Here is a 24,935-nt window from a genome sequence, read left to right as displayed (position 1 = left end):
ACTTGCTGTGTTCACAATCAGGTCACCCCAGGAGAGGGCACCAGCGAGCTCAGAACCAGGTCCAGCTACATACGTGCACAGACAGGAGCCATACAGTTGGGTTTACGGCCACAGTATGTTCAGTCAGTAAAGAAATGCTTATGTTCCACCTATCTGGCAATATTGATAATTCCACATCCTGTTGTAGGCCAGTGCGAGACTGGTGGCTTAATTGGTGTGGCTTTATAAAGGTAAGTCAATTAGTTGAGTCAATTTAACTTAATTGAGTATTAGATTGTTCTGGTAAGACCTGGATGAACTTGGTTGATGATCTTGAATTTAAACTTGGCACAGCGTGACACCAGATTGGCACAGAGTGGTTTACCTAGTGCTTCACCTGGGTCAGATGGATTTGCTTTATAAAAATAGGACTTATTATTAATTAGGGCTGGGAATTGCAGCGGACCTCACGATACGAAATTATCATGATACTTCGGTGCCGATACAATATGTATTGCGATCCTCACGATTCTATATGTATTGCAATTCGATACTGTGATTTTATTGTGTTTTTTTGTTCCAAACATATTGCTCACCATATGTCTGCTGTGGAGGGACAAGGGAGAGCCATGAGAAAATGTGTTTTGATCCATTATGGAAATGTAGGTGCTGAAAACAAATTGACTGGAGTTTTGGTGCAGGTACAGCTAACTAGCACAATAATAATATTGCAATATTTTCAAAACGATACGATATATTGTCAAAAATAGTATCCCGATATGTAACAATCTATTATTATAATTTTTTTCATCATTACCATTTATGGTAAAGGAAGGTGCTGGAGCCCTCCAAAAGAGATTTAGTTTGTCCCAAATGGAATCCTATTCGCTATATAGTGCACTACTTTTGACCTGAGTCATATGGGCCCTGATCAAAAGTAGTGCACTATGTAGGGAATAGGGACTCAGGCTTTAGTCTATTCCATGAGACAGACTGGAGTTGTGTTATATTAAACAGTATCAGAATCACAGCAAACCCATGAGACGACATGCACAGACATAAGCAGAGATGAACAGATCAGAGAATGTTATGAGGCCCCTGATGAAGAGACTTGAAACAGGTACGCTCACACACACGCACCTCACAAGCACGCACGCAGACACAAACACACACACACATTGAGCTTAGACCTGGAGAAGGTGTCGCAGCCCAGCCCAGGACGAGGTGGAGCAGTGGGGGTTGTTGGCTCTAGTCCCTGTCATGTGAGGGGAAGGAGGATCAGTGTGTGTGGCTGTGTGTGTGTCGGTGGGTGGGTGTGTGTGTGACGGATGGACGGGACGCAGTGGGCCTATACTCCTCCAGGCCAGTGTCTGGCCTTCCTCTGACCCTGCCCCCACTGAGAAAACTACATTTCCCGACAGCACCCTGGGGCCGTCAGACTCCACTCCTACCCGCTACCGAGCCCGACCGATATGTTTTTTTGGGGTCCGATACCGATTTTTGGGGGGGACAAAATTTACTGATACCGATATCTGCCGATATACTGTTTTACAGCAGGAAAATGAAAGTGTCATTTTTCCACACTGAATTCCCATAAATTGCCATCCAAAAGAGCAATTGTCTAATAACTATGCTTAAACTGTTGATTTCATACATTGTGACAATCATGAGAATGTTCCAGAGAATGAGATGGACCGCTGGTGTTTTTCTCTCAGTACTGGACATTGGAGTAACCTAGGCTAATATCTCTGAACCTCAGAGGATAGTAAAGAGTGTGTTTTGGAGGTTTGGAGGATAGTATAGTTTTTAATGACAGAGTAAGAGCGTGTGTTTTCATAGCCTGTTGTATTTCCTCATCCCTTCTCTCTCCTTCTCTTTGACTTCATTTCATTACATTTACATTTCAGTCATTTAGCAGACGCTCTTATCCAGAGCGACTTACAGGAGCAATTAGGGTTAAGTGCCTTGCTCAAGGGCACATCGACAGACACCTAGTCGGCTTGGGGATTAGAACCAGCGACCTTTCGGTTACTGGCACAACGCTCTTAACCACTAAGCTACCTGCCGCCCCGACTTCCAGCTGGGTCCCTGGTGGCTCCTCCCATCCTAGCCCAGACTGGCCTGTTTTTCAAAAAGGGTAAAAAAGAACAACCCGTCTTCATCCCCCCATCCCTCTCTTCTATCCTCCGTATTGCCCGTTCCCCCTCGGGCTGTTTTCTCTTCAAATAACTGATGGGACTTCAGGTTTCACACTGAGCAAGACTAAACAGATACAGCGTGTCTCCTAACATGTGATGCAAGCTTTCCTTTGTTTAGTAAGCTGCTGCGGTTTGTTTTGTCCAGGGTGACTTCCTGTGTTGTAGATGTAAGAGTGGAGGGGATTCTGGCTGTAGTTGGATATTTGGCCACTAGATGTCAGCAGCACCATTTCAGGGCACTGTGTGTGTCAGCTACACATGGGAGAAGTAGAAGGCATACCTTTCATTGCGATCAGGCTCATTCCTTGCTCTTTTCTTCTCCACATGGCAAAGTTGCTTTGCCTCCCCCCTCTACACTCAAACCTGATTCTGTGTGATTTGTACAGAGGAGAACCAAGCCATGGCTGAATAAAGCATCTTGACTTGGACTGTCTTGAAGTTCAGTGGTTACAGGCCTTTCGGGCGTCGTAAAAGTCTCAGGTGCTCTCGGTGCCGCGGTACGCTTCCTGGCCTTCCCAAGGCCCCGGACGGAAAGATGGATCCCACTTTGATTTGGGAAAATTGCTGTAATTCCTCATAGGGATGCCGTCTGAAAACCACAGCCGAAATTCCTGAATCCTGCAGCACTGCAAGGCAGGCAGATCAATCTCCCTAACAAGTCCCCCTCAGTCTCTGTCTGTCATTCCAATCACACTGGTATGACTAAACCTTACCCCGGTCCCTTACCCTGCTCTGTGACTGTGAAATACAGGGCTGGTTTAGCGTTGGTCAATTCTTTTGACATGAGCTCAGTGGCTACTGCTGCTTTTGTCCTCCTGTGTTCAAAGCAGAGCTGTTGGAGAAGTCTTGTAGGATCCTGTGGTCCAGGCCTGAGGCGCCTGCTGTCGCTGAGCTGCACCTTCTGTGTCCCAAATGGCACCCTATTTCCTATGTAGTGTACTGATTTTGACCAGAGCCCTATGGGCCCTAGTGCACTAGAAAGGGAACAGGGTGCCATTTGGGACTCCCCCTGGTCTCTGCTGGACTCTTTAGCATTTTTTATGGGATGTATGTAGGCTTATGGTGTGGAACAGGACTGAACTTTGATTGCACTTGACGGTTTGGTCTATACATTTACTCTCGCTGGTGTGTGTGTGTGTGTGTGTGTGTGTGTGTGGAAAGACAGCTGTGCTCCAAATCTAGCAGGCGTAACAAAGGAGCTGCAAGGTCTGAATTGTCCCGCGTCCTACACTTCCCCTCGGAATGGAAAAGTGATACATTCTTTACTGTTGTTCTGTGAATTCACCACGTCTTATCTCCAGATTTAAAAAACTCCCGGCCTAAAAACGTCAAACTCCTGGAACTAAACGTGTGTTTTATATGACTGGGAATTGGGTCTGCCTTGCGGTCTTTCCCGGTTCATGTTGCTGAGGTGATATTTTCCGCAGCAGGTTTTTCTCTCACCTGGAGGTAGCGGTCGTCCCCGAGGTGCGTTCACAACCCGGCGTGTCAGACACCGTTACGCAACATGAGCTAGCGTCTCCGCTGATTTACACTCAGACATGTGTGTTTGTACAAATGTAAAACACTCCGTCTGTGATCCACACCACGGCCACCACGGCGCTCCTGTATGTGCTAGGAAACACTCCCTGGTCCTGCATATGTTTCTCAATCTAAACCACTCTGCAGCTTCTCCGAACACAGCTAAAGCCCCAAGCCACATAGGAACGACACAGAGCACAGCCGAGGCCTAGTGCACGCTCCAACACCCTTTGACCCAGCGAGTGCTCTGCTCCATCGGGCTCCATTGGGGGTCCAGTGGAGGGTGTGTGTTAGACCTGCTGTAGGGGGTCCTGATGGAGGTATTTTGGCCTGAGAGAGTGCAGAGCATGGTAGATCTGCTTGGAAGCTCTTTTGCATGTTAGCGGTGTTAGCTAGCTAGCTGCCTGCAGAACACCCTGACACACAGCGCCTTGGAACCACCCTCACTCCGCATGGGACCAATAGCTGTCAGAACTCAGCCGCCACCATAGGAGCCATGGTGCCGGGAAGGAGGGGATCAGACACAGTAGGTGGCTGTGGCTCATTTCAGAGAGGGGTCTGTCTTCTCTCTCTGCTCTTTCTGCCTTTAAGCCATCCTGTGTTGGGCTGCCTGTGTGGTATCATACGGGGTTCAGACAGAGAGTGGAGCAGACTGGTAGTGACTGTAGCTTGGCAGTTGGCTCTTGTCTAGGGTGGGTCATTGAGCCCCATGTTGTTAGGAGCCTTAGGTTAAATGTTATTTGCTGGCCTTAGGTTAAATGTTATTGGCTGGCCTTAGGTTAAATGTTATTGGCTGGCCACCGTTCTCTACATTTACAGCCGGGCTTTGATGGCGGCCTGGGCTGCTGAAGCATGTGGGAGTCTAGACCTGAGCAGCATGGTTAGTGAGGAGTCTAGACCTGAGCAGCATGGTTAGTGAGGAGTCTAGACCTGAGCAGCATGGTTAGTGAGGAGTCTAGACCTGAGCAGCATGGTTAGTGAGCAGTCTAGACCTGAACCGCATGGTTAGTGAGGAGTCTAGACCTGAGCAGCATGGTTAGTGAGGAGTCTAGACCTGAGCAGCATGGTTAGTGAGGATTCTAGACCTGAGCAGCATGGTTAGGGAGGAGTCTAGACCTGAGCAGCATGGTTAGTGAGGAGTCTAGACCTGAGCAGCATGGTTAGTGAGGATTCTAGACCTGAGCAGCATGGTTAGTGAGGATTCTAGACCTGAGCAGCATGGTTAGGGAGGAGACCTGAGCAGCATGGTTAGGGAGGAGTCTAGACCTGAGCAGCATGGTTAGTGAGGAGTCTAGACCTGAGCAGCATGGTTAGTGAGGATTCTAGACCTGAGCAGCATGGTTAGTGAGGATTCTAGACCTGAGCAGCATGGTTAGGGAGGAGACCTGAGCAGCATGGTTAGGGAGGAGTCTAGACCTGAGCAGCATGGTTAGGGAGGAGTCTAGACCTGAGCAGCATGGTTAGGGAGGAGTCTAGACCTGAGCAGCATGGTTAGGGAGGAGTCTAGACCTGAGCAGCATGGTTAGTGAGGATTCTAGACCTGAGCAGCATGGTTAGGGAGGAGTCTAGACCTGAGCAGCATGGTTAGGGAGGAGTCTAGACCTGAGCAGCATGGTTAGTGAGGTGTCTAGACCTGAGCAGCATGGTTAGGGAGGAGTCTAGACCTGAGCAGCATGGTTAGTGAGGTGTCTAGACCTGAGCAGCATGGTTAGTGAGGAGTCTAGACCTGAACCGCATGGTTAGTGAGGAGTCTAGACCTGAGCTGCATGGTTATTGAGGATTCTAGACCTGAGCAGCGTGGTTAGTGAGGAGTCTAGACCTGAGCAGCATGGTTAGGGAGGAGTCTAGACCTGAGCAGCATGGTTAGTGAGGTGTCTAGACCTGAGCAGCATGGTTAGTGAGGAGTCTAGACCTGAACCGCATGGTTAGTGAGGTGTCTAGACCTGAGCAGCATGGTTAAGGAGGAGACCTGAGCAGCATGGTTAGGGAGGAGTCTAGACCTGAGCAGCATGGTTAGTGAGGAGTCTAGACCTGAGCAGCATGGTTAGTGAGGTGTCTAGACCTGAGCTGCATGGTTATTGAGGATTCTAGACCTGAGCAGCATGGTTAGTGAGGAGTCTAGACCTGAGCTGCATGGTTATTGAGGATTCTAGACCTGAGCAGCATGGTTAGTCAGGAGTCTAGACCTGAGCAGCATGGTTAGTCAGGAGTCTAGACCTGAGCAGCATGGTTAGGGAGGGAGGGAGATGTGAGGAGGAGAGGGAGAGGTACATGGTAGGTAGGGGCCCCTGGGGCCTAGTGAACAGACCAGGGGGAGAAATGGAGCATACAGGGGGAAGGGTGTGTCTTGGGGGAAGGGGGGGCTTACAGGAGAGTGTGCGCGTTTGTGTGGTGGGGAGCAGTAAAGCGTTTAATAAGTGATGCGTCGGTGTGAGTCCAGGCCAGCCAGGGGTGGAGGGTCGAGGAGGGGTGGATGAAAGACTGGGGGGGCCAGGGGCTGGGGTCTTCCAGGGGACGCCACCACAGTCCCAGCCCAGCCCAGCCCTAGTTGTGTGTGTGTGTCCCTAATGGCGGCTTGCTGCTGTGCTACAGTAGCAGCACCTGCCTGTCTGTCTGCTGGGGTTGGCTGGAGGACAGAGTTCAATAGGTAATGTCCTCTGAGGCCTCCCAGAACCCTTGACCCAGCTCACTGACACAATGACTGCAGCTAGCTCACTGACACATTCCCACCTGCACACATATCACACATGATCTATGTCATGTTATATTTAAGCAAAAAGGCCCGAGGGGGTGTGGTATATGGCCAATATTTTTGCGTCGTGCCTAAGAACAGCTCTTAGCCGTGGTATATTGGCCATATACCACAAACTCCCGAGGTGCCTTATTGCTATTATAAACTGGTTACCAACGTAATTAGAAGAGTAAAAATAAATGTTTTGTCATACCCGTGATATATCATGGATTTCAGCCAATCAGCATTCAGGACTCAAACCACCCAGTTTATAAAGGCCTTTATACTGTTCAAGTGAGAGAGAAAGAGTATGTGAGTGTGTGATGGAGAGCCTGAGTGTGAGCGTTTGTGGCTGTGTGCGTGCGTATGTCTATTAGGCTTGGGTGGGGGACTCAGGTGCAGAGACGGACACGCGGACAAAGAGGGTGAATTATGATGTAGTTTATTCAGCGTGTTATGGTAGAGAGAAGCAGTACAGGGTGGAGTAGCTTCAGGCCGGGGTAGGAGCTGAGTAGGGTGGAGAGCCAGTAGTCCTGAGGGCTGGATGACGAGGATATCAGACAACAGAGCAGGTTGCGGCGTGGGAATGGCAGGCAGGCAGGCAGCAGGAACAGACGAGATCACAGGTAGTGTAGGAACGAACTGGCGCTGGAGAGGTGTCCAGCCCGGGTAGATAACTGCTGGTTGATTGTTGACAATAAGCTGCAGCTGGATGTAACTGATCTTGTGAGAGAATGGCCACGCCCCTGACCTAGATCCTCTGACTGGACAGCAGGGGGAGACAGACACAAACAACACACACAGGGAAAAAGGGAAAGGAAAACCAGCAGGAACAGGACCAACAGTGCCGGACCGTAACAGTACCCCCCTCAACGGGCGCCACCCGGCGATCCACCCGGCTTGTCAGGGTGGTCCCTATGGAAGTCAGCCACCAGCTGCGGATCCAGTATAAATCGTCGGGGAATCCAGGACCTCTCCTCGGGACCGTATCCCTCCCAGTCCACCAGGTACTGAAACCCTCTACCACGCCTCCGGACGTCCAGCAGTCTCCGCACCGTGTAGGCTGGATGGTCAGTCAATATCGCGGTGGCGGAGGGGATCCACAGGCGGACACAAAGGGCTGGAGGAGACCAGCTTCAGCTGGGACACGTGAAATGTAGGATGGACTCTCATGGCCTGGGGAAGCTTCAACCGAACAGCCGAAGGGTTGATGATGGAGTCGATCTCGAAAGGACCCAAATACCGGGGCGACAGCTTACGGGAGTCAGTGCGCAGGGGAATGTTGCTGGAGGAGAGCCAGACTCGCTGACCAGGCTGGAACTGGGGAGCGACTACCCTGTGCCTGTCCGCCACCCTCTTGTTACGCTCTGCTGTCCGTAGAAGAGCCTCACGGGTGTCCACCCACACCTTGCGGCAGCGACGAAGGTTATCCTGAACTGACGGGACGGCTAACTCCCTTTCCTGAGGCGGGAACAATGGCGGTTGGTACCCCAAAGCCGCCTCAAATGGTGAGAGGCCGGTGGCAGATGAGGTGAGGGAATTGTGGGCATATTCGACCCACGGGAGATGTTTGGCCCAGGTGGACGGGTTCTGGGATGTCACACAGCGTAGAGCAGCCTCCAGGTCCTGATTGGTCCTCTCAGTCTGGCCATTGGACTGGGGATGGAAACCTGATGAGAGACTGACAGTGGCACCCAGAGCCGAACAAAACTCCTTCCATACCCGAGAAATGAACTGTGGGCCTCTATCGGACACTATGTCCACAGGTATTCCATGGGGACGGAATACATGTAGGACAAAGAGGTCGGCTGTCTCACTGGCAGATGGTAATTTTGGTAATGCAACAAAATGGGCAGATTTAGAGAATCTGTCCACGATGGTGAGTATGGTGTCATTACCCTCAGACATAGGAAGTCCAGTGACGAAGTCCAAGCCCACGTGAGACCAAGGACGACTCGGGACTGGGAGAGGCCGCAGCAGGCCCGAAGGAGCCCTGTGGGAAGCCTTATTTTGGGCACAGATGGAACAGGCCGCCACGTACTCCCGGACGTCAGCCTCGGCGGATGGCCACCAAAAGTGCCTCTTCAGTAGCGACAGTGTACGGTTCATACCAGGGTGGCAGGAGAAGCGTGAGGTGTGGATCCAGTTGAGCACTTGCGGCCGCACGGCTGCGGGAACATAGAGAAGGTCGGGGGGCCATCGGCCGGTCCAGGTTCCAACTCTTGTGCCGATCGGACGAGGGACTCGATTTCCCAGTGGACCGCCGCCACCAAACAGGAAGCGGGCAGAACAGATTCAGGATTGCTGGAGTCTTCATTGTCTGTAAACTGGCGAGAGAGAGCATCAGGCTTGACATTACGTGTGCCAGGACGATATGTTAAAATAAACTTGAACCTGCTGAAGAACAGAGCCCATCTGGCCTGACGGGAGTTCAGCCTCTTGGACGACTGGATGTAAGCCAGGTTCTTGTGGTCTGTCCAGACTATGAAGGGTTGCTCTGCTCCGTCTAGCCAGTGCCTCCACTCCTCCAACGCCAACTTGACAGCAAGCAACTCCCGGTTACCCACGTCGTAGTTCTTCTCAGCAGGGGTCAATCTCCTGGAGAAAAAGGCCACAGGATGGAGCTTCTGGTCCGTGGGGGAACGTTGTGACAGGACAGCCCCCACCCCCGAATCAGAGGCGTCCACTTCCACAATAAACTGCAAACTAGTGTCTGGATGAATAAGAACAGGTGAGGTGGTGAACAGTTCCTTCAATGTACTCACGGCTGACTCGGCCTCAGGCGTCCACAGGAATGGCACCTTAGGGGAGGTGAGCTTGGTCAGGGGGCAACCACTCGGCTGAAACCCTTGATGAAGCGGCGGTAGAAGTTGGCGAAGCCCAGGAAGCGTTGTAGCTGCTTCCGAGACGTGGGTGTGGGCCACTCCACAACCGCTCTGATCTTGTCAGGGTCTGGTGACACTTGTCCCCGCTCGATAATAAAGCCCAAAAAGGGGACGGACTGCCGGTGGAACTCACATTTTTCTGCTTTCACATACAGTTTGTTTTCCATGAGGCGTTGGAGAACCAGACGGACGTGGGAGACGTGTTCATCCTGTGACTTAGAGAATATTAGAATGTCATCCAAATAGACAAACACAAAACGGTGTAGAAAATCCCTCAACACATCGTTAACCATGGCCTGAAACACTGCTGGGGCGTTAGTGAGACCGAATGGCATGACTAGGTATTCAAAGTGTCCGAGAGGGGTATTGAACCCAGTTTTCCATTCATCTCCCCGCCTGATCCTAACGAGGTGGTAAGCGTTACGTAGGTCGAGTTTGGTAAACACAGTGGCACCATGAAGGGGGTTCAAATGCTGAGTTGATGAGAGGCAGGGGGTATGTATTTCTGACTGTGATGTTATTTAGTCCTCTGTAGTCAATGCAGGGGCGTAATGTTTTGTCCTTCTTCTCTACAAAAAGAACCCAGCTCCAACAGCGGAAGATGAGGGACGAATGATGCCAGAGGTTAGGGAGTCGCCTATGTAGGTTTCCATAGCTTCTCTCTCAGGACGGGACAGATTGAAAAGCCGACTGGACGGCAAAGGGGCTCCAGGCAGTAACTCAATAGCGCAATCGTATGGCCTATGAGGTGGTAATGAAAGTGCCTTGGACTTACTGAATACCTCGGCCAGGTCCAGGTACTCCTCAGGGACTGAAGAGAGGTCTGGGGTTTTGACAGGGGAAGCAGGGGAGCCAACCGAGGGCGGAATAGCCGACCCAAGGCAAACAGAATGGCAGTGAGTGCTCCAACTGTGTATCTTGTGGTTTTGCCAGTCAATATGGGGGGTTGTGAAGGCTAAGCCAAGGGAAACCGAGGATAAGGGGGAGGCCGAGGAGGAGACTACTTTAAACTGGATGGTTTCTTTGTGATTGCCGGACAGCATGAGAGAAACGGGGACAGTTTGGTGGGTGATGTTGGCAAACTGATGGCCGTCAATAGCGGTTACTGTTATAGGCTTAGGCAGGGGCTTAACAGGGATCTCAGCCTGAGTGACCAGGTTGACGTCAAGGAAACTATCCTCAGCACCAGAGTCGATTAGAGCAGCTAGTGGGAGAGATAGATTCCTGAACTGGACTGTAGCTGGGATAACTAGACGGGGTGCTGTGGGCATTGAGTCAGGTGTAGCACTTTCGCAAGTACGCCCACTTTTACCTGCGAGCTTGGTCTTTTGGGCGAACCGGACAGTTAACCAGGAAATGAGTGCGGTCCCCACAGTACATGCACTCACCAGCCCGCATGCGCCGTTCCTTTTCGGCAGGGGACAGACGAGCACGGCCCAGCTGCATGGGCTCGTCTAGTTCCGTGGAGGGATCCGCTGAGGTGTGTGGGCGGTGTCCGAGTGGTGGTGTAGCTCGGGCTGCCGAGCGAGGAGCCCCGCCTGTGGTGTGGACCCGACCGCCCCTCTCCTGTCTCCTCTCCCGTAGCCTGTTGTCTATTCGTGTAGCAAGGGAAACGAGAACATGAAGGTTAGCAGGCTCATCACGAACAGCTAGTTCATTCTTAATCGGATCACTTAGACCGTTAACAAACGCTCCCTGAAGAGCTTCGTCATTCCACTTGGAATCGGCTGCCAAGGTCCAAAAGTCAATGGCGTATTCCGCCACGCTACCCGTGCCCTGTCGTAGCTTCAATAGTCTCTTTGTGGCGGTCCCGGCATGGTCCGGGTGATCAAACACAACTTTCAATTGAGAGGAAAAATCGTCAAACGACAGGCTGGCAATCTGCTGAGTAGAACAAGCCGCTTCTGCCCAAATCAAAGCTTTGCCCCTCATTAACCCCAGTGCGTAATGTACCTTTGAGGATTCCGTGGAGAAAGACAGGGGCTTCTGTTGGAACACCAAGCGGCACTGAAGCAGGAAACCACGGCATTTGTTCAGGTCCCCGGTGAAAGGTTCGGGTGAGGTTGTAGGGGGGTTCCCGAAGGGCAGGAGCGGAAGCCGAACCTGGAGCCACTGTAGGAGGAACAGGCGGAGGAGAAACAGAGGGAGGAAGGGTAGTGAGTGTTACCAGGTTAGCTACCTGAGAGGAGAGATGAGATACTTGATCCAACAACTGCTGGTTGTTATCCAATAGAGTCCGGATGAGTTGGTCGTGTTGTCCCAATAGCATTCCCTGTGAATGGAGGGCGCGTTGTATGCCATCACCCGTTGTTTCATGTGGCATCTCTGCTGAGTCCATGTTTGGCCAGTTCGTTCTATTAGGCTTGGGTGGGGGACTCAGGTGCAGAGACGGACACGCGGACAAAGAGGGTGAATTATGATGTAGTTTATTCAGCGTGTTATGGTAGAGAGAAGCAGTACAGGGTGGAGTAGCTTCAGGCCGGGGTAGGAGCTGAGTAGGGTGGAGAGCCAGTAGTCCTGAGGGCTGGATGACGAGGATATCAGACAACAGAGCAGGTTGCGGCGTGGGAATGGCAGGCAGGCAGCAGGAACAGACGAGATCACAGGTAGTGTAGGAACGAACTGGCGCTGGAGAGGTGTCCAGCCCGGGTAGATAACTGCTGGTTGATTGTTGACAATAAGCTGCAGCTGGATGTAACTGATCTTGTGAGAGAATGGCCACGCCCCCTGACCTAGATCCTCTGACTGGACAGCAGGGGGAGACAGACACAAACAACACACACAGGGAAAAAGGGAAAGGAAAACCAGCAGGAACAGGACCAACAGTGCCGGACCGTAACAATGTCTGTATTGACGATGTGTGTGTAGGTGTGTTTCTTCCTCTGGTGTCCTGACTCCTGACATTCCTGGGATCCTCCACCTCCATAGAGAATCCCAAAACGGGGACACACGCACGTCTTTCAGGGATAGAGGAAATATCCGGGAATCTTCTTCCAATTAGCCTAGCAGTACCTTAGCTGTTTTTCCCTCGCTGTGTTTAATAGGCCGGAGCTGTGTGTGTGTGTGTGTGTGTGTGAGTCTGAGTCCGAGTTTTGTTTTTGTCTTTTAATTTTCCTCCGCTCTCTCTCTTTTCTCTGTGGATGGGTTCACAGTTCACAGGTTGTATTTACGAAGCCACACATTTCCACGCTCGTTTGATTTTTCACAGGTCTGCTCTGCAGTGTTCTCCCGTGAGCCGGATTGTGTTTCCTATGTTTCCGCTGGCCGTTGAAACGGGGAATAACGCTCTGGAATGGTGTGTGTGTTCCTGTCCCTGTGTGTGTGTGTTTTTGTCCCTGTGTGTGTGTGTGTGTGTGTGTGTGTGTGTTTTGTCCCTGTGTGTGTGTGTTCACAGTTGACCCTCTGTTTTTACGAACCAACACATTTTTGCTCTCCTCTGCTGAACAACCTCCTTCATTGAGGTGTACAATTGCTTTCTTCCAGGTCCAACAACCTACCTACCACACACACACACACACACACCATCCACACACACACTTGTGCGTGTGGCGGTGATGAGCAGTGCCTAAATTCCTGCCCTCTCCTCTCTCTTCTAGGGAACGCCGGCCACCCATGGCATAAATCCTAGGGAGAGACACCTTGGACTGGGGGTGACGGAGGAAAGGAAAGGAGACTGAACCCTCTACCCTTCCCTGCCTGCTGCTGCAGTGTGGCTGAGCAGTGCTACTCTCATACCTCACTCTGATATTCCACATCCAGGCAGGAACCATGCCGGCCCTGGCCACCGGATCTGGAAATGACTCAGGTACTGAATGATGTGATGAACTCTGTTCGCTTTCAGCTGTACATACTAAACCCTGTTCCCTATTCATTATGCATTGCCTCCTACCCATTGTATCCCATTTATACACTGCACTAACTCTGTGCCCTTAAGGCTGTTCAAACGCAACCCTGTTCCCTATTCCCAATACGCCGGATTCTGTCTCCACTGTAGGTTTTAGAAAGAAGCATAGTACATACAGTGCCTTCAGGAAGTATTCATACCCCTTGACTTATTCCACATTTTGTTGTGTTACAGCCTGAATTCAAAATAGATTAAATATATTTTTTTATCTCTCACCCATCTACATACAATACCCCATAATGACAAAGAGAAAACATGTTTTTAGAAATCTTTGCTAATTTATATAAAATGAAATACAGATATATCTAATTTACGTAAGTATTCACACCCCTGAGTCAATATTTTGTGGAAGCACCTTTGTCAGCGATTACAGCTGTGAGTCTTTCTGGGTAAGTCTCTAAGAGCTTTCCACACCCGGATTGGGCAACATTTGCCCATCATTCTTTTCAAAATTCTTCAAGCTCTGTCAAATTGGTTGTTGATCATTGCTAGACAGCCATATTCAGGTCTTGCCATAGATTTATACAAAACTGTAACTCGGCCACTCAGGAACATTCACTGTCTTCTTGGTAAGCAACTCCAGTGTAGATTTGGCCTTGTGTTTTAGGTTATTGTCCTGCTGAAATGTGAATTCACCTCCCAGTGTCTGGTGGAAAGCAGGCTGAACCAGGTTTTCCTCTAGGATTTGCCTGTGCTTAGCTCCATTCTGCTTATTTTTTATCCTGATAAACTCCCCAGTCCATAACGATTACAAGCATACCCATAACATGATGCAGCCACCACTATGCTTGAAAATATGTAGAGTGGGACTCGGTAATGTGTTGTATTTGTATTTAGGACCAAAAGTGAATTGCTTTGCCACTTTTTTTTGTAGTATTACTTTAGTGCCTTGTTGCAAACAGGATGCATGTTTTGGAATATTTGTATTCTGTACATGGTATGAGGGCCAGATTGGGAATTTAGCCAGGACACCGGGGTTAACACCCCTACTCTTACGATAAGTGCCATGGGATCTTTAGTGACCACAGAGAGTCAGGACAGCTGTATAACGTCCCATCCGAAAGACGTTTCCTTCCTCTCCGGCAAACTGAGTTAGGAAGGACGCCACAAATGTACACCATCCAAAATATAATTATTAACTTAACCATGCTCAAAGGGATATTCAATATCTGCTTTTTTTATTTTTACCCATCTACCAATAGGTGCCTTTCTTTGCTAGGCATTGGCTCAAGACATTTAAGCTTTTCATTTTTAATTAACTTGTAAAAAAATTGAAAAACATGTAGGCCAGTGAGAAAAACATCTAAATGTAATCAATGTTAAATTCAGGCTGTAACACAACAAAATGTGGAATAAGTCAAGGGGTGTGAATACTTTCTAAATCTTTTCGCTTGAACTCAGTTACAACTACTACACTGAACCCTATCCCCTATGCACTACAATGAACCCTATCCCCTATCCCCTATGCACTACCATGAACCCTATTCCCTATGCACTACAATGAACCCTATCCCCTATCCCCTATGCACTACAATGAACCCTATCCCCTATGCACTACAATGAACCCTATCCCCTATGCACTACACTGAACCCTATCCCCTATCCCCTATGCACTACAATGAACCCTATCCCCTATCCCCTATGCACTACACTGAACCCTATCCCCTATGCACTACACTGAACCCTATCCCCTATCCCCTATGCACTACAATGAACCCTATCCCCTATGCACTACAATGAACCCTATCCCCTATGCACTACAATGAACCCTATCCCCTATGCACTACACTGAACCCTATGCACTACACTGAACCCTATCCCCTATCCCCTATGCACTACACTGAACCCTAACCCCTATGCACTACACTGAACCCTATCCCCTATGCACTACAATGAACCCTATCCCCTATCCCCTATGCACTACCATGAACCCTATTCCCTATGCACTACAATGAACCCTATCCCCTATCCCCTATGCACTACAATGAACCCTATCCCCTATGCACTACACTGAACCCTATCCCCTATGCACTACAATGAACCCTATCCCCTATCCCCTATGTACTACACTGAACCCTATCCCCTATCCCCTATGCACTACACTGAACCCTATCCCCATATCCCCTATGCACTACAATGAACCCTATCCCCTATCCCCTATGTACTACACTGAACCCTATCCCCTATCCCCTATGCACTACACTGAACCCTATCCCCATATCCCCTATGCACTACCATGAACCCTATTCCCTATGCACTACAATGAACCCTATCCCCTATGCACTACAATGAACCCTATCCCCTATGCACTACACTGAACCCTATGCACTACACTGAACCCTATCCCCTATCCCCTATGCACTACACTGAACCCTAACCCCTATGCACTACACTGAACCCTATCCCCTATGCACTACAATGAACCCTATCCCCTATCCCCTATGCACTACCATGAACCCTATTCCCTATGCACTACAATGAACCCTATCCCCTATCCCCTATGCACTACAATGAATCCTATCCCCTATGCACTACAATGAACCCTATCCCCTATGCACTACACTGAACCCTATCCCCTATGCACTACAATGAACCCTATCCCCTATGCACTACACTGAACCCTATCCCCTATGCACTACACTGAACCCTATCCCCTATCCCCTATGCACTACACTGAACCCAATCCCCTATCCCCTATGCACTACAATGAACCCTATCCCCTATCCCCTATCCCCTACAATGAACCCTATCCCCTATGCACTACAATGAACCCTATCCCCTATGCACTACACTGAACCCTATCCCCTATCCACTACCATGAACCCTATCCCCTATACACTACAATGAACCCTATCCCCTATCCACTACAATGAACCCTATCCCCTATGCACTACAATGAACCCTATCCCCTATCCCCTATGCACTACAATGAACCCTATCCCCTATGCACTACAATGAACCCTATCCCCTATCCCCTATGCACTACACTGAACCCTATCCCCTATGCACTACAATGAACCCTATCCCCTATGCACTACACTGAACCCTATCCCCTATCTCCTATACACTACACTGAACCCTATCCCCTATGCACTACACTGAACCCTATCCCCTATGCACTACAATTAACCCTATCCCCTATGCACTACACTGAACCCTATCCCCTATCCCCTATGCACTACACTGAACCCTATCCCCTATCCCCTATGCACTACAATGAACCCTATCCCCTATGCACTACAATGAACCCTATCCCCTATCCCCTATCCCCTATGCACTACCATGAACCCTATTCCCTATGCACTACAATGAACCCTATCCCCTATGCACTACAATGAACCCTATCCCCTATGCACTACAATGAACCCTATCCCCTATCCCCTATGCACTACACTGAACCCTATCCCCTATGCACTACACTGAACCCTATCCCCTATCCCCTATGCACTACACTGAACCCTATCCCCTATCCCCTATGCACTACACTGAACCCTATCCCCTATCCCCTATGCACTACACTGAACCCTATCCCCATATCCCCTATGCACTACAATGAACCCTATCCCCTATGCACTACAATGAACCCTATCCCCTATCCCCTATGCACTACCATGAACCCTATTCCCTATGCACTACAATGAACCCTATCCCCTATGCACTACAATGAACCCTATCCCCTATGCACTACAATGAACCCTATCCCCTATGCACTACACTGAACCCTATCCACTACAATGAACCCTATCCCCTATCCCCTATGCACTACACTGAACCCTATCCCCTATGCACTACACTGAACCCTATCCCCTATCCCTATGCACTACAATGAACCCTATCCCCTATGCACTACAATGAACCCTATCCCCTATGCACTACCATGAACCCTATTCCCTATGCACTACAATGAACCCTATCCCTTATGCACTACAATGAACCCTATCCCCTATGCACTACAATGAACCCTATCCCCTATGCACTACAATGAACCCTATCCCCTATGCACTACAATGAACCCTATCCCCTATGCACTACACTGAACCCTATCCCCTATCCCCTATGCACTACCATGAACCCTATTCCCTATGCACTACAATGAACCCTATCCCCTATCCCCTATGCACTACAATGAACCCTATCCCCTATGCACTACAATGAACCCTATCCCCTATGCACTACACTGAACCCTATCCCCTATGCACTACAATGAACCCTATCCCCTATCCCCTATGCACTACACTGAACCCTATCCCCTATCTCCTATGCACTACAATGAACCCTATCCCCTATGCACTACACTGAACCCTATCCCCTATCCCCTATGCACTACAATGAACCCTATCCCCTATCCCCTATGCACTACACTGAACCCTATCCCCTATCTCCTATGCACTACACTGAACCCTATCCCCTATGCACTACACTGAACCCTATTCCCTATCCCCTATGCACTACAATGAACCCTATCCCCTATCCCCTATGCACTACAATGAACCCTATCCCCTATGCACTACAATGAACCCTATCCCCTATCCCCTATGCACTACACTGAACCCTATCCCCTATCCCTTATGCAGTACAATGAACCCTATCTCTTATGCACTACAATGAACCCTATCCCCTATCCCCTATGCACTACACTGAACCCTATCCCATATCCCCTATGCACTACAATGAACCCTATCCCTTGTGCACTACACTGAACCCTATCCCCTATCCCCTATGCACTACACTGAACCCTATCCCCTATCTCCTATGCACTACAATGAACCCTATCCCCTATCCCCTATGCACTACAATGAATCCTATTCCCTATGCACTACAATGAACCCTATCCCCTATCTCCTATACACTACAATGAACCCTATCCCCTATGCACTACAATGAACCCTGTCCCCTATCCCCTATGCACTACAATTAACCCTATCCCCTATGCACTACACTGAACCCTATCCCCTATCCCCTATGCACTACAATGAACCCTATCCCCTATCCCCTATACACTACACTGAACCCTATCCCCTATGCACTACAATGAACCCTATCCCCTATCTCCTATGCACTACACTGAACCCTATCCCCTATCTCCTATGCACTACAATTAACCCTATCCCCTATCCCCTATGCACTACAATGAACCCTATCCCCTATCCCTTATGCACTACACTGAACCCTATCCCCTATGCACTACAATGAACCCTATCCCCTATGCACTACACTGAACCCTATCCCCTATCTCCTATACACTACAATGAACCCTATCCCCTATGCACTACAATGAACCCTGTCCCCTATCCCCTATGCACTACAATTAACCCTATCCCCTATGCACTACACTGAACCCTATCCCCTATCCCCTATGCACTACAATGAACCCTATCCCCTATCCCCTATACACTACACTGAACCCTATCCCCTATGCACTACAATGAACCCTATCCCCTATCCCCTACGCACTACACTGAACCCTATCCCCTATCTCCTATGCACTACAATGAACCCTATCCCCTATCCCCTATGCACTACACTGAACCCTATCCCCTATGCACTACACTGAACCCTAACCCCTATGCACTACACTGAATCCTATCCTCTGTGCACTACAATGAATCCTATCCTCTATGCACTACAATGAACCCTAACCCCTATGCACTACAATGAACCCTAACTCCTATGCACTACACTGAATCATATCCACTATGCACTATAATGAACCCTAACCCCTATGCACTACACTGAACCCTATCCCCTATGCACTATAATGAACCCTAACCCCTATGCACTATAATGAACCCTATCCCCTATGCACTACACTGAGCCCTATGCACTATAATGAACCCTAACCCCTATGCAATACACTGAGCCCTATCCCCAAGGCGTTACAATAGCAAAGTGACCTGGTTCACCCCTTTCCTGATGTTCTTCTCTTGGCCCCACAGGTCTCACATGTTCTCACAGGTGTTCACAGCAGACGAATGAGCACACTCACACACACACCTCTCCGTCATCTGTCTGTCTCTGAGTGATAATGTCTATCACATACGTCCTCCCGTCATGTGTCAGTGTCTGTGTCTGTCTCGTTGTGATGATGTCAGAGAGAGACATGTCAGGTCTTTCAACACGCAGACAGATGATGTCAGAGGTTATGGGTCAAGGCTTGCTCTAATTAGAGCCTGTCTCCTTGTCTGGGAGTGTGTGTGTGCGGACGCGTCCACCTCTCCCCTCTCCCATCCCTCTCCCATCCCTCTCCCATCCCTCTCTCAACCACAACCCGACAAAGAGGAGCAAAAGGACAAAGGGGTGGATGAAAAAGAGAGGGGGGACGACAGACACAGGAAAAAATAAAGTTGATGGATAAAGAGTGTGTTCGTCTCGGCTGTCTAGGCTTTGACAGAGTTTACGTACCCGTTGTGGAAATTCGTATAGACAAAGTGAAAAGCCAGACCATCAATTACTATTATAGTCATTTTAGGCAATTACTGGCACAGACCCTGTTTCCAAATAAAACATGTAAGGGCTCTCCCCTCCTTTCATCCCTCCATCTCTCTATCCAATTCCCTCCATCCCTCCATCCCTCCATCTCTCCATCCCTCCTCATCGATCGTCCAGTTAGAGCTTTACGGGTGAAATCCAGAACGCCGCGGAGCGCGGACGACAGCTTCGTAGAGCCACGGGCCACAGAGCTGTGGTGTGGAGCGAGGACAATGTTATGTCTGAGGTTAGGATTCCTGCTGTAGTGACAGATTCTGCTCCCTGAGTCAACTTGTGTCTGGTAACACTAATGTTACAAGAAGAGGGCTGTGTGAGTAGCTCGGTGAGGAGGGTGACAGAGGGTAAGGCTGCTGAAGTGACAGATTCGGCGCCTTGTGACAACACTTTCCCCAAACATGGGATGTTACAGGAAGGAGCATTGTAGAGAGAGGGCTGATTTGTAGTGAGTGGTCTCAGCCCAGTGAGGAAGGTGGGAGACAGAGGTTAATCTGTGTGTTATAAGAGATTACTAATCTGCATTGTATAGATGTGTGAGGATGGTGACAGAGGTTAATAATCTGTGTAATTGTCATTTTAGCAGAGAGTTAGGAGACATGGAGTTAGGAGGTGCAGCTGTATAAGTGAGGGGGCGTAAGGGTGACAAATACAGAGTATTTATGCATTGGGATTTGGAAATGTAATTTTTTATGCAATTCTGGTAATGTCTATCATATGTATACTGAGCAAAAATATAAATGCAACATGTAAAGTGTTGGTCCCATGTTTCATGAGCTGAAATAAAAGATCCCTGACATTTCTATACGCACAAAAAGCTTATTTAGCTAAAATGTTGTGCACACATTTGTTTACATCCCTGTTAGTGAGCATTTCACCTTTGCCAAGATAATCCATCCACCTGACAGGTGTGGCATATCAAGAAGCTGATTAAACAGCATGATCATTACACAGGTGCACCTTGTGCTGGGGACAATAAAAGGCCACTCTAAAATGTGCAGTTTTGTCACACAACACAATGCCACAGATGTCTCAAGGAGTATTTCTGTCTGTAATGAAGCCCTTTTGTGGGGAAAAACTCATTCTGATTAGCTAGCTCCCCAGTGGGTAGGCCTAAGCCCTCCTAGGCTGCGCCCCTGCCCAGTCGTGAAATCCATACATTACGGCCTAATGAATTTATTTAAATTAACTGATTTCCTTCTATGAACTGTAACTCAGTAAAATCTTTGAAATTGTTGCATGTTGCATTTATATTTTTGTTCAGTGTATATATTAGGTGTTCAGAGAATTAGTAGACATGTAGAAGGATATAGATAAATGGTGACCTTGTAGGATTTCCCATCACATTCAAACGGGGTGGTAGATAGCTGGGGGGTTCCGCCGTGTCAGAGATCAAAAGAGGACCTTCGCGCTCCAAAACGTCTGTGTACGCTATCCCTGATGCAGTGAAAATAAAATATATATATTATTTAAATGAAGCTTTATGCGACATATTTTTGAGTGCGGACCATCACCCCTTATTATTTATGTGTCGGATATCAGACAGGCAGGTTACTGACACATTTATCTTTCCCTCCCTGAGGACCTGAACAGCACAGCCGACCACCAGGGCTTATGGCATCTCACCAGGAGCAATTGAGATGTTATCCAGCCTACAGCCTACTCCATCACTCTGTCTGAAACTCATATCACCCCAAAGCCGCTGATGAAATAGCAGAGAAGCCACAGCTACACACTACAGACTTATTAATGCTAATATTTTCCCCCGACTGTGAAAGAAAGGACTGAGCTGAGCACTTTATCTGGTGTGTGTCTCTGTGTGTGTGTGTGTGTGTGTGTGTGTGTATGTGTGTGTGTGTGTGTGTGGACTAAGCGCACCTCTTTATCTGGTGTGTGTATCTATGGGTCTCATTAAAATGCTAATGATGGGATATTTGGAGAATAAGTACAGGGTGAGTAGACGGATGGTACAGAAAGTGCTCCCTACTTAGCAACATGCCGTCTCTCTCCTTCTCTCTCTTGCGCTCTCTGTCTCTGTTTCTCTCTCTTTCAATTCAATTCAAAGGGCTTTATTGGCATGGGAAACATATGTTTACATTGCCAAAGCAAATGAAATAGATAATAAACAAAAGTGAAATAATATTCTCCCTCTCTCTCTCTCTTTCTCTCTCGCTCTCCCTCTCTTTCGCTGCGGGAGCGGCCTTCTCATACCGGCTCAGCTCTGCTCGGCCCAAAAAAAACAACAGCCCTCTCTCGCAAATTAAGATCTAATAAATGAAACCAAGTAGTGAAAAAATAAACCTGAAAAACAATAAAAAGCTGGAAAATGGCCTCTACAATATGACCGTGGGTGAACTGAACGTTCTAAAGGAACGCCGTCCCAGTGTTCAGGTTACTAAGGGCCCTTTTGGTGTGGGACTTCGAGAGTTTAAATACTTTGGAAGCAGATTAAGGAGGCGTTTGTGAGGAGAAGGAATGTGTCCCCAGGAGCGAGAGGGGGAGAGTGAGGGAGAGAGAGACCGATAGTAGGACCGGTTGCTAGGACTGATTTCTAAGAGCCGCTCTCTGACGCTTTGTTGGCTGCTGTTCGCTGCACATGGGACCTGATATGCGCGCACACACACACACACTCTCATTAATTGACATTCTCACAGAGTGGCCAAGCGGCAGGAAATTGTTTTTTAATTGCGCAGGGGGTCCTGCCACAGTGGGATGTCCGAGAGATGTGTCATATCGCCAATCCGGTTTGCTTAACACTCAACCCCAACCCAGCTACTGTTACTGTCTAACTCTATAGAGGGGTTCTGTTACTGTCTAACTCTATAGAGGGGTTATGTTACTGTCTAACTATAGAGGGGTTCTGTTACTGTGTAACTATAGAGGGGTTCTGTTACTGTCTAACTCTATTAGAGGGGTTCTGTTACTGTCTAACTCTATTAGAGGGGTTCTGTTACTGTCTAACTCTATAGAGGGGTTCTGTTACTGTGTAACTATAGAGGGGTTCTGTTACTGTCTAACTCTATAGAGGGGTTCTGTTACTGTCTAACTCTATTAGAGGGGTTCTGTTACTGTCTAACTCTATAGAGGGGTTCTGTTACTGTCTAACTCTATAGAGGGGTTCTGTTACTGTGTAACTATAGAGGGGTTCTGTTACTGTCTAACTCTATAGAGGGGTTCTGTTACTGTCTAACTCTATTAGAGGGGTTCTGTTACTGTCTAACTCTATAGAGGGGTTCTGTTACTGTCTAACTCTATAGAGGGGTTATGTTACTGTCTAACTATAGAGGGGTTCTGTTACTGTGTAACTATAGAGGGGTTCTGTTACTGTCTAACTCTATTAGAGGGGTTCTGTTACTGTCTAACTCTATTAGAGGGGTTCTGTTACTGTCTAACTCTATAGAGGGGTTCTGTTACTGTGTAACTATAGAGGGGTTCGGTTACTGTCTAACTCTATAGAGGGGTTCTGTTACTGTCTAACTCTATAGAGGGGTTCTGTTACTGTCTAACTCTATAGAGGGGTTCTGTTACTGTCTAACTCTATTAGAGGGGTTCTGTTACTGTCTAACTCTATAGAGGGGTTCTGTTACTGTGTAACTATAGAGGGGTTCTGTTACTGTGTAACTCTATAGAGGGGGTTCTGTTACTGTCTAACTCTATTAGAGGGGTTCTGTTACTGTCTAACTCTATTAGAGGGGTTCTGTTACTGTCTAACTCTATAGAGGGGTTCTGTTACTGTCTAACTCTATTAGAGGGGTTCTGTTACTGTCTAACTCTATTAGAGGGGTTCTGTTACTGTCTAACTCTATAGAGGGGTTATGTTACTGTCTAACTCTATAGAGGGGTTCTGTTACTGTCTAACTCTATTAGAGGGGTTCTGTTACTGTCTAACTCTATAGAGGGGTTCTGTTACTGTCTAACTCTATTAGAGGGGTTCTGTTACTGTCTAACTCTATAGAGGGGTTCTGTTACTGTCTAACTCTATTAGAGGGGTTATGTTACTGTCTAACTCTATTAGAGGGGTTCTGTTACTGTCTAACTCTATAGAGGGGTTCTGTTACTGTCTAACTCTATTAGAGGGGTTCTGTTACTGTCTAACTCTATAGAGGGGTTCTGTTACTGTCTAACTCTATAGAGGGGTTCTGTTACTGTCTAACTCTATTAGAGGGGTTCTGTTACTGTCTAACTCTATAGAGGGGTTCTGTTACTGTGTAACTATAGAGGGGTTCTGTTACTGTGTAACTCTATAGAGGGGTTCTGTTACTGTCTAACTCTATTAGAGGGGTTATGTTACTGTCTAACTCTATTAGAGGGGTTCTGTTACTGTCTAACTCTATAGAGGGGTTCTGTTACTGTCTAACTCTATTAGAGGGGTTCTGTTACTGTCTAACTCTATTAGAGGGGTTCTGTTACTGTCTAACTCTATAGAGGGGTTATGTTACTGTCTAACTCTATAGAGGGGTTCTGTTACTGTCTAACTCTATTAGAGGGGTTCTGTTACTGTCTAACTCTATAGAGGGGTTCTGTTACTGTCTAACTCTATTAGAGGGGTTCTGTTACTGTCTAACTCTATAGAGGGGTTCTGTTACTGTCTAACTCTATTAGAGGGGTTATGTTACTGTCTAACTCTATTAGAGGGGTTCTGTTACTGTCTAACTCTATAGAGGGGTTATGTTACTGTCTAACTCTATAGAGGGGTTCTGTTACTGTCTAACTCTATTAGAGGGGTTCTGTTACTGTCTAACTATAGAGGGGTTCTGTTACTGTCTAACTATAGAGGGGTTATGTTACTGTGGAACTCTATAGAGGGGTTATGTTACTGTCTAACTCTATAGAGGGGTTCTGTTACTGTCTAACTCTATTAGAGGGGTTCTGTTACTGTCTAACTCTATAGAGGGGTTCTGTTACTGTGTAACTCTATTAGAGGGGTTCTGTTACTGTCTAACTATAGAGGGGTTCTGTTACTGTGTAACTATAGAGGGGTTCTGTTACTGTCTAACTATAGAGGGGTTCTGTTACTGTGTAACTCTATAGAGGGGTTCTGTTACTGTCTAACTCTATTAGAGGGGTTCTGTTACTGTTTAACTATAGAGGGGTTCTGTTACTGTCTAACTATAGAGGGGTTCTGTTACTGTCTAACTATAGAGGGGTTCTGTTACTGTGTAACTCTATAGAGGGGTTCTGTTACTGTCTAACTCTATAGAGGGGTTCTGTTACTGTGTAACTCTATAGAGGGG

At 48.1% G+C, this 24,935-nt stretch overlaps 1 protein-coding gene across 2 annotated transcripts in view; it reads left to right on the top strand.

Moving 5' to 3' along the window:
• Positions 1-24,935, top strand: part of LOC121549949 (MAGUK p55 subfamily member 7) — a 234,906-nt gene that overhangs the window by 67,352 nt on the left and 142,619 nt on the right. For both annotated transcript variants that reach the window (XM_045210516.1, XM_045210515.1), the window contains exon 3: positions 12,911-13,119. In XM_045210516.1, coding sequence (XP_045066451.1) covers positions 13,083-13,119 — 37 coding nt within the window. In that variant the 5' untranslated portion in view covers positions 12,911-13,082. The remainder of the gene's footprint in view (positions 1-12,910; positions 13,120-24,935) is intronic.

The sequence above is a fragment of the Coregonus clupeaformis genome, chromosome 34, assembly GCF_020615455.1.
Source record: "Coregonus clupeaformis isolate EN_2021a chromosome 34, ASM2061545v1, whole genome shotgun sequence".
NCBI classification, from domain to species: Eukaryota; Metazoa; Chordata; class Actinopteri; order Salmoniformes; family Salmonidae; genus Coregonus; species Coregonus clupeaformis.
The sequence above is the reverse complement of the archived record's forward strand: the minus strand, read 5'-3'. Positions and strand labels throughout refer to the sequence as shown.